Below are 17769 nucleotides of genomic sequence, written 5' to 3'. Positions count from 1 at the left end.
TTAGTCAGCCACCAATTGTGCAAGTTCTCCCAATTAAAAAGATGAGAGAGGCCTGTAATTTTCATCATAGGTACACTTCAACTATGACAGACAAAATTAGAAAAAGAATCCAGAAAATCACATTGTAGGATTTTTAATGAATTTATTTGCAAATTATGGTGGAAAATAAGTATTTGGTCACCTACAAACAAGCAAGATTTCTGGCTCTCACAGACCTGTAACTTCTTCTTTAAGAGGCTCCTCTGTCCTCCACTCGTTACCTGTATTAATGGCACCTGTTTGAACTTGTTATCAGTATAAAAGACACCTGTCCACAACCTCAAACAGTCACACTCCAAACTCCACTATGGCCAAGACCAAAGAGCTGTCAAAGGACACCAGAAACAAAATTGTAGACCTGCACCAGGCTGGGAAGACTGAAGCTGCAATAGGTAAGCAGTCTGGTTTGAAGAAATCAACGGTGGGAGCAATTATTAGGAAATGGAAGACATACAAGACCACTGATAATCTCCCTCGATCTGGGGCTCCACGCAAGATCTCACCCCGTGGGGTCAAAATGATCACAAGAACAGTAAGCAAAAATCCCAGAACCACACGGGGGGCCTAGTGAATGACCTGCAGAGAGCTGGGACCAAAGTAACAAAGCCTACCATCAGTAACACACTACGCCGCCAGGGACTCAAATCCTGCAGTGCCAGACGTGTCCCCCTGCTTAAGCCAGTACATGTCCAGGCCCGTCTGAAGTTTGCTAGAGGCAATTTGGATGATCCAGAAGAAGAGTTGGGAGAATGTCATATGGTCAGATGAAACCAAAATATAACTTTTTGGTCAAATCTCAACTCATCTTGTTTGGAGGACAAAGAATGCTGAGTTGCATCCAAAGAACACCATACCTACTGTGAAGCATGGGGGTGGAAACATCATGCTTTGGGGCTGTCTTTCTACAAAGGGACCAGGACGACTGATCCGTGTAAAGGAAAGAATGAATGGGGCCATGTATCGTGAGATTTTGAGTGAAAACCTCCTTCCATCAGCAAGGGCATTGAAGATGAAACATGGCTGTGTCTTTCAGCATGACAATGATCCCAAACACACTGCCCGGGCAATGAAGGAGTGGCTTCGTAAGAAGCATTTCAAGGTCCTGGAGTGGCCTAGCCAGTCTCCAGATCTCAACCCCATAGAAAATCTTTGGAGGGAGTTGAAAGTCCGTGTTGCCCAGCAACAGCCCCAAAACATCACTGCTCTAGAGGAGATGTGCATGGAGGAATGTGCCAAAATACCAGCAACAGTGTGTGAAAACCTTGTGAAGACTTACAGAATACGTTTGACCTCTGTCATTGGCAACAAAGGGTATATAACAAAGTATTGAGATGAACATTTGTTATTGACCAAATACTTATTTTCCACCATCATTTGCAAATAAATTCATTACAAATCCTACAATGTGATTTTCTGGATTTTTTCTTCTCATTTTGTCTGTCATAGTTGAAGTGTACCTATGATGAAAATTACAGGCCTCTCTCATCTTTTTAAGTGGGAGAACTTGCACAATTGGTGGCTGACTAAATACTTTTTTGCCCCACTGTATGTCACAACAGGTCTAAATATATAGTATTATATAACGACACAAGACGAGACCCGGATGCAGACATAAGAGGCAGATGGTTTGAGTCTCTGATATATATTATAAAACAAGGGGCAGGCAAGAGGCAGGTCGAGGACAGGCAAGAGTTCATAACCAGGTCAGAATCCAAATGGTACAGGGCATTAGGCAGGCTCTAGTTTAGGGCAGGCAGAATGGTCAGGCAGACGGGCTCAGTGTCAGGGTAAGCAAAAGGTCAGAACTGGGAGGACTCGGGAAAACAGAGCTAGGGAAAAACATGCTGGTTGACTTGGAAAAACAGGACGAACTGGCAACAGACAAACTGAGAACACAGACCAAATACACAGGGGATAATGGGGTAGATGGGCGACACCTGGAGGTGGGTGGAGACAAGCACAAAGACAGGTGAAACAGATCAGGGTGTGCCAGTATTCATACCCCTTGACTTATTCCAAATGTTGTGTTACAGCCTGATTTCAAAATGGATTTTTTTTAAATTGTCTCACCCATCTACACACAATACCCCATAAGGACAAAGTGAAAACATGTTTTTAGACATTTCTGTACATTTTTGGAAAATGAAATACTGAAATATTTCATTTACATACAGTAAGTATTCACACCCCTTTGCTATGACACTCCAAATTGAGCTCAGGTGCATCCAATTTCCTTTGATCATACTTGAGCTGTAACTACAACTTGATTGGAGTCCACCTGTGGCTATGGTGTATTTGAAAGGTTTGCCTATTGTGGTAGGTTTTGTGGGTTTTGACACTTATGTAGGTGTCATAACCAGCCATAAAATAGTGTAATATGTCACAACAGGTATAAATATATAGTATTCATACTCCTTGACTTATTTCAAATGTTGTGTTACAGCCTTGAATTCAAAATGGATTTTAAAAAATTCTCACCAATCTACACACAATACCCCATAAAGACAAAGTAAATACATGTTTTTAGACATGTGTACATTTTCTGAAAATGAAATACTGAAATATTTTGTTGACATAAGTATTCACACCCCTTTGCGATCACACTCCAAATTGAGCTCAGGTGCATCAAATTTCCTTTGATCATCCCTAAGACTACAACTTGATTTAATTTAAATTTAAATGTATTAAATGTGGAATTATGGTAGATTTTTTAAAACAAATTTATAAAAAATGAAAAGCTGAAATGTCTTGAGTCAATAAGTATTCAACCCCTTTGTTATGGCAAGCTTAAATAGGTTTAGTAATAAACATTTGCTTAAAAGTCACATAATAAGTTGCATGGAATCTGTGTGCAATAACATTTAACATGATTTTTAATGACTACCTCATCTCTGTACCCCAAACATACTGGACAATTATCTGTGAAGTCCCTCAACTGAGCAGTGAATTTCAACCACAGATTAAACCACAAAGACCAGGTAGGTTTTCCAATGCACCGCAAAGAAGGGCACCATTGAATATCCCTTTTAGGCAAATCCAACAAAACCCATCACTGAGTACCACTCTCCATACTTTCAAGCATAGTGGTGGCTGTGTCATGTGATGGGTATGCTTGTAATCGTTATGTACTGGGGAGTTTTTCAGGATAAAAAAATAAACTGAATGAGGGCCTCCCGGGTGGCGCAGTGGTCTAAGGCTGTTCCACCAGAGATTCTGGGTTCGGGCCCAGGGTCTGTCGCAGCTGGCCGCGACCTGGAGGCCCATGGGGCGGCGCACAATTGGCCCAGCGTCGTCCGGGTTTGGCCGGCAGGGATATCCTTGTCTCATCGGTAGCCAGGTGTACAGTGTTTCCTCTGACAAATTGGTGCTTCTGGGTTGGATGTGCATTGCGTCAAGAAGCAGTGTGGCTTGGTTGGGTTGTGTTTCAGAGGACGCATGGCTCTCGACCTTTGCCTCTCCCGAGTCCGTACGGGAGTTGCAGCGATGAGACAGTAACTACTACCAATTGGATACCACGAAAAAGGGGGTAAAACATTTTTTTATTTTATTCAAATAAATAATGGAACTCAGCACAGGGAAAATCATAGGTTAAATTCTGGTTCAGTCTGCTATCCCGCCAGACACTGGGAGACCTTTCAATAGGAAAACAACCTAAAACACAAGGCCAAATCGACACTGGGGGTTGCTTCCCAAGAAGACTGCGAATGTTCCTGAGTGGCCGGGTTACAGTACAGTTTTGACTTAAATCTACTTAAAAAATCTATGGCAAGACCTGAAAATGGTTGTCTAGCATTGATCCACAACCAATTTTACTTGAAGAATTTAAAAAAGAATACTTTGTAGAATATGCTTCCACAAAGTATTGACAGGGGTATGAATACTTATGTAAATTAGATATTTATGCATTTAATTTTCAATAAATGCACTAACATTTCTAAAAACCTGTTTTTACATTGTCATCATGGTGTATTGTGTGTAGATGGGTGAGAAAGAATCTTTCAATAAATGTTTTTCAGGGATTTTGGTGGGAATTCAATTATCGGTAACACATTACTTGACACCCAGTGTCATAACACGTTATAACACGGCCATAACCATTTTATAATATGTCATAACAGCTTACAGAACTTGTCAGAACCATTTATTGATAGACCAATACATTTACCCTGTTGTGACATACAGTATATTGTGTTATTTTACAGCTGGCTATGACACCTACATAAGTGTGTCAAAACCCACATTTATTCAAATAATTGTTTTCCCTGCCAAGAAGTTTCCTTTCATTTTAAAGTTTGTTTCTTAAATCCTTTGTTGTCGTTGTAACGAATTCTTTACAGTCATGTTTTTTTCATCATATTTTAAATAACAGTGCCATGAAGCATTATGGCCTTCCTGTGTCACTATACTTGGACTGAGAAAATGCACTTTATGACAATGTCAAGAAGCATTATGACCATCATATTGATATAAGACAGACAGGCCTATCACATGCATTCCCTTATATCAGTCATCAGTCACAAAAGAGGTTGTCTTGTCCTGCTCCTGAAATCTGCTCCTGCATTCATCCCAGTCATCAGTCAAAAATTAGGCGTCTTGTCCTGCTCCTGAAATCTGCTCCTGCATTCATCCCAGTCATCAGTCAAAAAGAAGGCGTCTTGTCCTGCTCCTGAAATCTGCTCCTGCATTCATCCCAGTCATCAGTCAAAAAGAAGGCGTCTTGTCCTGCTCCTGAAATCTGCTCCTGCATTCATCCCAGTCATCAGTCAAAAAGAAGGGGTCTTGTCCTGCTCCTGAAATCTGCTCCTGAAATCTGCTCCTGCATTCATCCCAGTCATCAGTCAAAAACTAGGCATCTTGTCCTGCTCCTGAAATCTGCTCCTGCATTCATCCCAGTCATCAGTCAAAAAGAAGGCGTCTTGTCCTGCTCCTGATATCTGCTCCGGCATTCATCCATCATCAGCAACAGAGCATTGAGGTGGGTGCATGTCCGAAATCAATGTGTGCACAATTACAATGCTAATTTAATATTGTAAATGTAAAAAATATATCACATAAACATACTGTTGACATGTAGGCTATGGTGTAATGGAATGTTTTGCCTTGTGTGGTAGGTTGACACTTGTGTCATAACCAGCCATGAATAACTACTGTGGTAGGTTTTGTGTGTTTTGACACTCTTATGTAGGTGTCATAACCAGCCATAAAATAACACAATATAAGTCACAACAGGTCTAAATATATGTTTCATGACACTGTTATGAACATATTATAAAACGTTATGACAAGTTATGTCAGCTGTTATGACATATGAAATGGTTATGACCCTACACCGTCTAGACTGCCTCATTAATTACTGTTGTCACGTTCTGTTACATTATTCAATAAGTGTCAGTAGTAAGATACCCCAGGACAGAAATCAACACACTTGGCTCAACATTACACATAGCTATACATACTTTACATTGTTTGCGTGATCAGACATAATATCACTATAATCTGAGTGTTCATTTTCAGAAGTTGTTTTCATTTCAGCACATCTAATTTGTAAAATGTTTGACTGTATTAAATTATTACTTTTTAAAATTCCACAAAAAAAATGTACACACATCAAAATAAAGTTAATACATCTTTATTTTTCTTGTGATGCAAGAGTCGAGACGATAGGTTAAATCCCTGACGAATCTTTAGCGTTCTTATAGATGCAACGGAAAGACATTGCATTCCATTGAACCCATTTCAGCTGTCAATTGTTGTCCCTGATTGAGAATCATACTTAGGTAGCCTGGGTTTCACTTTTGGTTTGTGGGTATTTGTTTCCGTGTGAGTGTTTGGGCCACACGGTACTGTTTCGGTTTTGTAAATTCACGTCATCATTTATTGTTTTGATTCAGTGCTTTCTTTAATTAAAATCATCATGAACACTTACCACGCTGCACTTTGGCCCTCCACTCTTTCTCCCGAAGACAATCATTACAACAAGCAAGAGTATGAAAGAGTGGCAGGAGTAAACTGAAAGCAATCAATTCAGCAAGATTAAAGTGACAAGTGGATTTTGCACCCCTCAAAACACAGGAAATAGATGGCAAAAAAAGAAGATCCTCAGGTAGGTGGGACTAAGTTTATAGTAAGAGGATTCGCCTGACATTGTGCCACCTTTTAGTTGGCTTGAGCTTTGAGACATTGTGGTCATTTCTAACCAAAAGGAGAGAGACTATTCTTTATTATAAGATTAGCAAAAATTGAGAAGTTAACTATTCACTTCAACAGTTGCGCAGTTAAGGCCCAACGAAAAGTGTCGGGTCTCAGCTTTTAGAGAAGTACATCCTTTTTGAATACGTGGCAGTCAGCAGATAACAAACAGTATATTCATTTCATATTCCCAGCATGAACTATTCTCAACACTTGTGGTAATGACAGATTGGTGTCTCAATGCATTCTTTGTCCAGACATCCACAATCAACCTGATATACCAAATAAACATTGGTATTTACGGCACGGTTAACCACCCCCTCTTCCCCCGCACTCATCCTTCTGGCGTGTCTTCATGTTCTTCTTCAGATAGCGTCAGTTTGTCCTCCAATGGCACATGCCCAAAGTGGATGGCCCTTGATAATGTCTCTCACCACTATCATTTGTCTACCAGTACACCAGCGGCATGACAGGAGTTTGGACAGGAGCTCACTCCACGTGGACTCATGTCGCACTCCTGAGAGAAAATGGCATGAGAGAAGAAGGCAGTTTAAAAACTTCGACTGGATGCTGTGTACAGGCTGCTAGCTCGGACTCAGGTCTCACGGTAGAAGTGGTGCAGGACAAGGTCGTAGTGAACACGTGTCACCATTTCTTCAGCCAGTTGGGGGGGGTGTTCACACTGTGTTCATCGATTTATTCCTTCCATGCATCAAAATACCATCTGTAGTCACTATCGCCTAACTTGAGAGAGGACAGACCAAAACAACAGTTTAAGACATTTCTGATTCTGAAAATCCAGACCAGCTATTCACTCCTTAAAATTATGACATTCCCAATTGTTTACTACCAAAATGTCTAAGACACATGTCAAAGAGCCTAACAACACTTGTTGAAACCGTTCTACTTATACTCATCATACTGGCAACCTCGCAGAGTTACCCCTTAAGGAGAAATCTCGACCATGCAGCGGATCCAATCTGGTGAGATTTGTCAAACAAAACAACAATACACTATAAATTAGGTGTACATTACATTATAAATTCCTTTTGTAGGGCCCCGGTAATTAAAAACACTGCCTGCTAAATAAATAAAAAAATCTAATTAGAACAACAATTTAATTTAGAATTACAACTCTTGATAGTCCATAAGGAAATAATTGTATCCCATAAGGTAATGGTAAAAAAGACTAGAGACAGGTGTACCTCATTCTCTCTTCTTCTCATGTTCCAAATCACACATAGGACAATTGCTCAATTATAAGCTTCTTCATAATTATTAGTGTTTACATAGCCCATTTTAAATCTCACCCGATGTCTGCCGTCTTTCTAGTGAGGGTGATCAGGCTTCACCAGGAAGTCACAAAGGTCATTCAACCACATTAAGTGTTTTTCCCCCCCTTTTCTTTCCCTGTATCTCAGAAACCATTTAGAACCATTTCAAACATTTCCATCATTCTGTGTACCCAGTTTACAACTAAATAAATCAAACAGTATTAACACCACTTAACACATATTGATAACATTTGAGTTAAGGTGCTGGTGTGCGTGGTAAAACGTAGGGCAAAAACAAACAAAGAAATGGCCAGGACTTACTTATCTGGGAGCTCCCTATATGGCCAGGTCAGTACACCTTTATAAAACAACAGAATTTCATTAACTGCTCTCCCAGGCAACAACCTCGGGAAACATTTGAGAGGGAGAGAAAATAAACATTAAGTTCGTTTTCACTTCGCTAATCAGTCCAAACAATTAGAATTAAGAATTCTTACTTTCCTATTAATTTACTTCACCAGGTGAATAAAAAGTTTTAAATTACAGTCAAAACAAACATAATGACTTCTGTTCACAGGGAGGCCACTGTGCTCCCTTCAATAATGAACCGTTTTTGTCTTCTTGTGACCCCTCCTCCCTTTCGTCAATTCTATACATCTATTCAGGGTAAACCAAAATAAAATGTTTCACGAGATTAAATTTTCTGATTTTCCTGAGTCTGCGAGGAGTGTTTGGTCGTGCCAAAGAACGCATTGTTCCTACTCGGTCATGTGTAATGTGCTTCGTGACTTCCGAAATCCCCAAATATGTTCTCTTGCTTCGCTGATTGTACATTCCAATATGATGCTTTGTGACCCTGCTCTGCCAAATACTTTACTCATGTGGTGATGTCTGGCATATGAGTTTGTCTTTTTACGCAAATAACACATTTCCTACATACTGTACCAACACGGAACCCTCAAATTTACATCCTTAGCGATTGTTTCAACGAAGCATGATACAAAATTGGACTATTTGTAAACGTTGTTCATGCTCTCGTCAAAATCAGTTCCACACCAATCCCTATGTAAAATAACCAGGAATTGTTACTGGTCCCATTTTCAAAGATATGGGTAGTAGTCATATCGCTTTTCATTCTGTCCCCACTAAATATAACACTTTTTCTTTCGTACATTTAGCCAATTTCAAGCTCTATCGCCCCTACAATGACCAATGCCCCCACACACTACGCTTCGGTATAACAAGTTTCAAACCTGCCATCAAAGCAGACATACACATTCTATCAATGTACTCGCGTAGCCAGTGTTTTTGCAGCTGTGTTGGTAAAGTCAGACCAATCAGAGCGCACACTGCCCACTCTGTCCATGTAGCAGGGTGGGTCCCAAAAGTAGTCAAGCACCCAAGCTAACTGGCTAGTTTGCTAGCTGCTTCCAGACACAAATATGAGAACACCTCCCTCTGACCACTTTACTCACCCAAGCAGAGCTGGTTAGGCAGTTTTCATGTTATCCAGAGCATTAGTGACTAACTGTGTTGCTGGCAACAATTTAATTACGCTCTTTCCCTCCCAACGTTCACTGACACCAGAGTGTTGAGCGTTCCGTAAATTCAACAGTTATTTTGTGCTCTGGTACACTCAGTCGAAAGTGCTCTGAAATCAGAGTTAACCATGTCCATTGAGAACGCACTATGACTATACCCTTTAGCTAAGAATGACTGAACAATCAAGTCAATAACCGTTGGGTAGTTAGATAGCATATAGTTAATATAGTGTCAAGTTTGATGTATTAGTAGCCAACTAACATTAGGGTAGCTAACATACCAGTACATATTGCTGTAATTATATTCTATACAGCGTAAAAAATTGTCAGCCAACAATGTATTACGTAACTTATTTGAAGTCATTATTTTAATTTGTCATAATTAATTAAATCATTGAATTTCTATCTTAAGATACATTTACTTCACAAATAGTATGGTTAGTGCTGAGTACATCTACAAATCTTGGTTGTATCGATTTTTATTTTGGTTGATAGAACGCTAACATCAAAACGCTGGTGTATTGAGCTTTTGATTTCTTTCATTTCATTGTGCCAACTCTCAACAGCATCTCTGAATTCTTTATTAGATTGGAATTTTCCATCAGCAGGGAAAGGCTACCCAATAGCCCTTATGCACATTCCATGATCGAACGTTCTAAACACACTTCCTATCGGTCTGGCATTTTCCGGTCAGTCGAGTTGTTATCGACAATATAACGTTACTACCACTATGTCGCAGTTTTTTACTAGGTGTCTTCAGGACTTGCCTCAAATTAATATTAATGATGTATCATTAGCTAGCTGATTTAACTATTAACTGTAGCTAGCTAGTTACTTTGTAAAAGTATGTAACGTTAACAGAATCTACCTGAGAATGTGTGTATTTTCGTTAGCTTGGTTAAGTTATGCTTGCTAGCTATATTTGCTAGCAAAAAATAATTGTTATTCATGTCTTCTACACAGTATCTCACAAAGACACATTGACAGGGGAGATCACCGTGAGGGCTGCCTGTCACAGGTCCATGAGGAAGAGTGAAAAGCCATACAGCATGAGAGTAGGGAAAGGTTATAGATAGCTACTAGGGACCTTGTTAAAAACTTCTAATGGCTGCAATCCCGTTAACGGGAGCGATATGACAACAGCCAGTCAAAGTGTAGGGCGCCATTTTCAAAACATCAAATCTCATACCATTGTAAAGCTATTCTTGTTGTTAATCCCACAACAGTGTCCGATTTCAAATATGCTTTACAGCAAAAGCACCACAAACGATGTTAGGTCACCACATATGGCCACAGAAAAACACAGCCATTTTTTTCCCAGGCAAAGAGAGGAGTTTCAAAAAGCAGAAATAGAGAAAAATAATCACTAACCTTTGATCTTCATCAGATGACACTAATAGGTCTTCATGTTACACAATACATGTATGTTTTGTTTGATAAGGTTTACATTGGTGTGTTACATTCACTAGTTCCAAAAACATCCAGTGATTTTGCATAGCTACATCATTCAACATAAATACTCATCATAAATGTAGATGATAATACAAGTTATACACATGAAATTATAGATATACCTCTCCTTAATGCAACCGCTGTGTCTGATTTCAATTTTTTTTTTACAGAATAAGCCAGCCGTGCAATAATCTGAGACGGCGCTCAGAAACATTTGTCACAATAGCCACCATGTTGACGTCAACATAATCAAGAAATTACATGATAAATATTCCCTTACCTTTGATGATCTACATCAGAAAGCACTCCAGGAATCCCAGGTCAACAATAAATGTTTGTTTTGTTCGAAAATGTCCGTTATTTATGTCCAAATACCTTATTTTGTTAGTGCGTTTGGTATACATATCCAAACGCTCATTCTGGTCAGCGTTACATCGGCCAAAAACTTAAAGGTTATATTACAGGTCGAAGAAACATTTCAAACTATGTACAGAATCAATCATTAGGATGTTTTTAACATATACCTTCAATAAAGTTCCAACCGGACTATTCCTTCTTGTCTTTATGAGCCATGGAACGCAAGTGACGACCATGAGGAATAAGCATGATCAGAAAATGGCTGACTGCCAGACACCTGACTGATTCTGCTATCATTCACTCCCACAACACCATAGAAGTCTCATTATAATTTCTATTGATGGTTGACATCTAGTGGAACCCCTAGGCAGTGCAACATCATTAATATCTCAAGGGGATTTCATTGGACTCTGGTGAATACATTCAAAACTCAGATTTCTCACTTCCTGTTTAGATTTCTCCTCAGGATTTTGCTTGCCATATGAGTTCTGTTATACTCACAGACATCCTTCAAACAGTTTTAGAAACTTTAGAGTGTTTTCTATCCAATACTAATAATAATATACATATTAGCAACTGAGACTGAGGAGTAGGCAGTTTACTTTGGGCAACTTATTCATCCAAGCTACTCAATACTGCCCCTCAGCCATAAGAAGTCTAAACATCTCCTGTGGGACACTGTCATTATGGTGTGTTGGAGACAGTATCAACGTTTAATCTTATCAGTGATAGATATTAATGATGGGTCCCAATCCCAATTTCGAATTGCCCACTTAACAGGTTATTTGGTAAAGATCTGTTGATGCAGAGTTTGGAAATTCTTGTTTCTCACTTCAGTCTTTCATCCCATTTATCTTCACAGATGGTGTTAATAAAGCACTCCGTACCAGTGATAGTGGTCCAAAGCCACTGTTCCTGTGTTGCAGGAAGTGCTCTGTGCAATCATCTGGTGGCCCTTCTTTCCCAGACAGTGCACTACTCTCAACTAAACATTCCTGTTGCACCACCAGTGGATATATGCCTGATATGGACCTTCTCTGCATCTCAGAAATGTATGCCAACTTTTCTCCACTTACTGCCCCTCTTCTGATATTTCCATTGTCACCTGATGTGCCCCTGGTTGAGTCCACCTTTGGGCCAGTGCAATGCGGCAGTGTTCTGTCCTATCAGCTTCCACAGCCAAAGACCTGTGAAATTGTAAAGATTGCTGATGCCCCTTCTCCACCAATACTTCCATTAGATGGCTACAGGCTTCAGGCTTCCCAGTGTGCTTATGTCCTTAGCCATCAGGAGCAGTTCCACCTCAATGCATTAGAGACAACCTACAAGATATCACACAAAGTCGAGGTTGAACATCAGCTCAGGAAAATGAGAATAACATCCTCTCTTTTCCAAGAGGTTTGCCATGTCCTGGGAGAGACCTCAGCTGACCACCTAGCTGAGCGGATGTTCAAGGGATCTGGTATACAGACCATGGAGATGAAGAGGGGGCTAGCCATGGAGCCAGTGGCTGTACAGGAGTACTGCACACTGAAGATTGTTAACTTCTTTCCGTGTGGCTTCGTAGTGCACCAAGATGCTCCGTGGTTAGGATCCTCTCCAGATGGCATCATATTTGATTCCAGTGTTAGACCAGACTTTGGACTCTTAGAGGTGAAGTGCCCAAATGTACCAAGTTATGTTGACTGCTCTTACCTGAAGATACAGAATGGAGAGCTGAAGTTGAAGAGATCTCATGCTTACTACTGGCAGGTGCAAGGTGAAATCCTTCTCACAGGTTGTAGCTGATGTGACTTTGTCAGTTGTGTACAGGAGGACATCCTAGTCTACAGGTTTCAAAAACTATAAGAGAGAAGGTTGACCACTTTTATTTTTACCAGTACTTGCAGAAGTGTCTCTCGCACCTGACTGGATCCCCTGCATGGGTGGCAAGTTTAGTGGTTTTATGAAAAATAAGTATTGATGTTCTTGTGAAGAAATCTAGTGATTAGATTTGTTTTAAAAAATGTATTTCAGCAAATGTTCAACTGTTCAGTTAATCAATTACACATCTAACATTGTATTCAATCTTGCATTCTGGTTATTCTGTGTTTACTTGATTTCTTTCCCCCACCCCTGTCACTCATTGCCTAATTAAAGCCAATACAAGCTCCACACAAACTGATATTCACTACAACACAAATGATTGATACATGTCGTAGATAAACATATTATTTTGCTGCTAGCAAATAAACACATGTACATTTACACTGGCTTGCCCCATGCTCTGGACCGGATCAGAGACGGCACAGTCCACAGGCAGTGCACCTTGTTCTTCATCCCCCTCAGTCGGTGCAGGAGGTTTCAGTCTTCTTTCCCGAACACCAGGTCTCTTTTTGAATTTGCCAGTTCCACACGAATACAGTAGGAACAACATCTCTTTTTAGCTATTGTCGCACCCCAATTTTTCCCTCAACAAAGTCACTTTCGATGAAATGTGTACTACACACCTTTGTGTGTTTGGTGACAGTAAAGTTGTCACGACGTACTGCCACTAACCACCTTTTTCTGAGCTCTACATCGACTGGGAAACGATGGAAGCTCACAATACCATGACATTTGGAAGAAACTGAACAATGTTCATTAGCACCTCCTTCGCGGGGCTGTAATTGAAACGTAGTCATTGCGAAATATTTCAGTCAGAAATGCATCGACGATAGCTAGTTAGCTAATGATAAACAATAGCAGAACTCGCTCCGGAAGTCATCAACCCGGTCGGAAGTAAATTAGAATGTTGGAGGCGGAATAATGCAGAGCCTATTTTATCCAAGATTAGATTTTTTCCTATATTTGAGCCGAATTGGTAGAATGCCCTAGCGCTTCTTTTAGTTGCTCTATGGTTTTGCTCTAGTTTACCTCTTCTATGATGGTTATTTCTGCACCTCTCTCAAATGGTGTCCAGACTTCAGATTTCCTCTCAAGGTTTTAATATATGCCAATATTATCAATTTTCCAAGGTAGTGATACCCACTTCCCTGAAGAGTAGTTATGGTATTTGTACCTTTTAATTGGTAACTGTTTTGATACGCTGTATTAGAACCAATACTGAAGCGTCTGCAAAATTACTACTGGAGAATATGTGTGACCTAATGTCTTATACCAGTCTCACGATTCAATAAAGTATAAAAGCCAACAGTTCAATATTCTAACACTGCTATGCGGACGTGGACACATTGGACTCTGAAAGCCACTTTCGAGCGACAAAACCATGTGGAAACTGGGTTGCAAAGATCAAAGTTAGGCCAGTGGCCCTCATGATAGAGGACTGAGCAGCTCAGAGTAGTGTAATGAGCTGGGCTGTAAACATTGACCAGACCCAGACAGTACAAGTCATAAAAATGAGGAGCCAAAACACATCAATGGGAGGGAGTGACACTTGGGTACCACAGGCAGCAGCTGTTTCCCATTCACAGGAAGAAGAAAAAAATTATTAAATGCAAATTCTACAAATTTTGCAATAGGGAACAGAGAAACTGTTGCAATTTTATAAAACAGAAGGCCATCCTCATTTTGCAATGGGGCAGATTGCAGTTTTAAAGCAAGTTTTTTGCAGTTCTACACATTTTACTATAACTTCCCATGTTATGATAACTGGCTAGATTAACTACCAGTGTCTGACAAAAATAGAAAAAATGCAGGTGCACAATTAAATTTAGAACTTGCACCTTGTGTATTTTACTATTCTAACTTTTAAACACTAAGTTGACACCTCAATTGAGTTTCCCAAAATATTTAAAAAATGCATGTAGCCGGCCCTGAGTTACCCCATGCATTCCCATCAATACACCCCTGAAATGTGGCTGTCCATGGTTCTGATGTGTGTGTGTGTGTGTGTGTGTGTGTGCGTTCGTGCAAGTAGAAAAAACATGTTGACTCACCCTACTTGTAGAGAAACGCCAATGCCACGCTCTAATGTTGACAAAATGGTCTATCACTCTGTTAAACAGTACACGCTATTGTTTTTTTTTGTCCTAGGCTACCTGGCTAAAACACTTGCTTGCTAGACTAACTTCCATTCATATGCAACATTAGCTAGTATAAATGAGCCTTCTACATCTAGCTACACATTGAACTTCCATCCTCTCAGGCCAGGGGCACAACAATGGATGAATTAATGGTTGGATCAGTCACCATTATAATCATTTGCCAGCACAATTAAGTAAAACCACAATTTCAAACCTCTATCTCCATTCATGGTTAATTTAGGAAAGGGCCAATTTTAGCTAGCTTGCAACCAGAGGACAACACAACGAGGTGCAACAATTCACGTTGTTTCTGTCAATGATGTATGCTCTCAATAAGATTTGATTGAAGTGACGCCAAATCCAAGCTGGCTTCCATTGACACTTTTTTATGGTGCGCTTGGACCATTCAGTTGAGTTCACTCAGTTTAGCTCAACACTGATCAAGGGAGGCCAAATAATCACTGGCTTCCTTTGTTGCTGCCCGTAGCATTGAATGCAATGTCATACTTGTTTAGACCAGACAGCATCAGAGGGGCGCTGTTTCACTCGTTCGGATACTTTCTCCAGTGAGATGCATTCAGCACTTCCGAATCGTAGGAAAATTATGAAACGGAGAGACGAAAGAAATTTTACATGCATTTCAATTATTTTTCTCTGCAGTGTTTTTGGGAAGCCTGGCTTACCTTGGCATCCATTAATATATATAGACCAATATTATAAGTTTGCACATCATGTCCAAATCATCTAAAATTCTTTGTGAAGCTCAACAAAGTCACTTAGAGATGTTTTGAACATAATGCCCCAAAAATGTTAAATCAGTCCCATGACTTAAATGAGTTTTGAGCCACAAATGCTAAAACGTTAGCATGTGGAAACATGTCATTTGTGAACTATCCCTTTAAAGTAGTCTTTATAAAAGGGTTTATAATAAGGTAATTCATGTTAATGAATTTATTAAGAAAAAGTTAAAGCATTGGTGCGATACAGTGCATTCTGAGATTTTGCATACCCCTGGACTTAATTCACATTTTGTGTTAAAAGCCTGAATATACAAAATTGATTTAATCAATTTTACACACAACATTCCATAAGGACAAAGTGAAAACATGTTTTTACATTTTTAGAAAATGAAATATATAAATTTACGCAAGTACTCACATCCCTGAGTGAATACATATTAGAATCACCTTTGGCAGCGATTACAGCTGTGAGTCTTTCTGGGTAAGTCTATAAGAGCTTTATACACCGAAAAAGTACAATATTTGCACATTCTTTTTTAAATTCGTCAAGCTCTTTCAAGTTGGTTGTTGATCATTTGCTAGACAGACTTTTTCAAGTCTTGCCAGATTTAAGCCGATTTAAGTCTAAACTAACTCGGCCACTCAGGAACATTCAATGTCGTCTTGGTAAGCAACTCAAGTATTATTTGGCCTTGTGTTTAGAGTTATTGTCCTGGTTAAAGGTGAATTTTTCTCCCCTCCCATCTACCAATATGTGCCCTTCTTTGCGAGGCATTGGAAACCCTCCCTAGTCTTTGTGGTTGAATCTATGTTAGAAATCCACTGCTCGACTGAGGGACCTTACAGATAATGTGTTCCAAAGTCATATTAAAACACCATTATTGCACACGGTGAGTCCATGCAACTTGTGACATAAGAACATTTTTACTCCAGAACTTCAGGATTGCCATAACAAAGAGGGGTTGATTAATTGTTTCAGCTTTTCATGTATTATTTTGTTTAAAAAAAATCGAAATCTAAAAACGGACATTATGGGGCATTGTGTGTCTGCCAATGACAAAATCTCCATTTAATTCATTTTAAATTCAGGCTGTAACAAAATGTGGAAAAAGTGAAAACTTTCTGAAGGCACTGTAGCTGTTCAGTGCCTGGCAAAAGTGAACCAATATTAAATAAACGCAGTGACAAATGATTATAACATGAGCTGTGGTGATCGCTTAATGTGTGCTACTGAACACAGCAAGAGAAAGCTAGGTCAACATTGAATGTGAAGACTTCAAGTGACTTCGGTCCACAAAACAGCCCTAGGAGTACGCAAAAAGACAATTACACAATGCTTGCAGCGTGATTTCTCTTCTCACTATGTCCATGAGCATGTAGTATTCCCCCCCCCCCCCCCCCCCCCACTCTAGTTCAGCAAATAGGCTTTTTGTGCAGGTTTTCCTTTAAAGCCTTTTAAGGCTTTAAAGTAAACATGGCAAGCAGCAGTTAGCCAAACCATTTTAGATTATGGGGGTGCACATTGATTTGAAATGTTAGGGCCTGGAGAAAAATACAATGCATATTCATCCTATGTCCATAAAAAAATAAAGGTTTAACTCGACGTACAGAATGACTGACAAAGCTGCATAATTCAGAAAAACTCAGGGCTCAATCAGTTTGACAGTAAGATTGTCGGTGCAAACCTAATGTGCTTGCATCAAATGCATACTTTTCCACCCCACATCTAATGAATATATTTAAGACCTCAACTATAGGGCTGGGCGATTTGGTCAAAACATCATATGATGGTATTTTTCAAATTTGACAGTATTTTATGTTTTTGATTTTAAAAAGTTATAAATTTGCTTTGAGTAGTGCGTGACCCTAGGGTGGCAACACATATATTCTAAATGATTTCAAAGAGTCTTTCTCAATTCAGATTGAACAGTTTAAACCAGTTCAACATCAACCTAAAATAATTTCCTGCTTTTCCATCAATTTCTGCACTCATGTGAGAACTTCCACAATATGGGCAAAAATACTAGGCCTGATTAACTAAATGTTGCAATTGCGAATTAGATCAAAACACTTGGGTGAACTTTTGGAATAATGGAAAAAGAATATAAATCATAGTGGCCACTTTGAAGTGTTGTTTGACATGACAACGAATGAAAATGACATTGACGAGTTA

At 39.6% G+C, this 17769-nt stretch overlaps 1 protein-coding gene across 1 annotated transcript; it reads left to right on the top strand.

Annotated features, from left to right (window-relative positions):
- Window positions 1-5900: 5900 nt before the first annotated feature.
- Window positions 5901-13315, top strand: LOC109890129 (uncharacterized). The gene is made up of 2 exons (XM_020482084.2): window positions 5901-6142; window positions 11715-13315. Exon 2 carries the CDS (start codon window positions 11870-11872, stop codon window positions 12638-12640), a length of 771 nt encoding a protein of 256 aa, XP_020337673.1. The 5' UTR covers window positions 5901-6142; window positions 11715-11869; the 3' UTR covers window positions 12641-13315.
- Window positions 13316-17769: the final 4454 nt, after the last annotated feature.

The sequence above is a fragment of the Oncorhynchus kisutch genome, linkage group LG5, assembly GCF_002021735.2.
Source record: "Oncorhynchus kisutch isolate 150728-3 linkage group LG5, Okis_V2, whole genome shotgun sequence".
NCBI classification, from domain to species: domain Eukaryota; kingdom Metazoa; phylum Chordata; class Actinopteri; order Salmoniformes; family Salmonidae; genus Oncorhynchus; species Oncorhynchus kisutch.
Note: the sequence above shows the minus strand (reverse complement) of the source record. Positions and strands in the feature narration are given on the sequence as shown.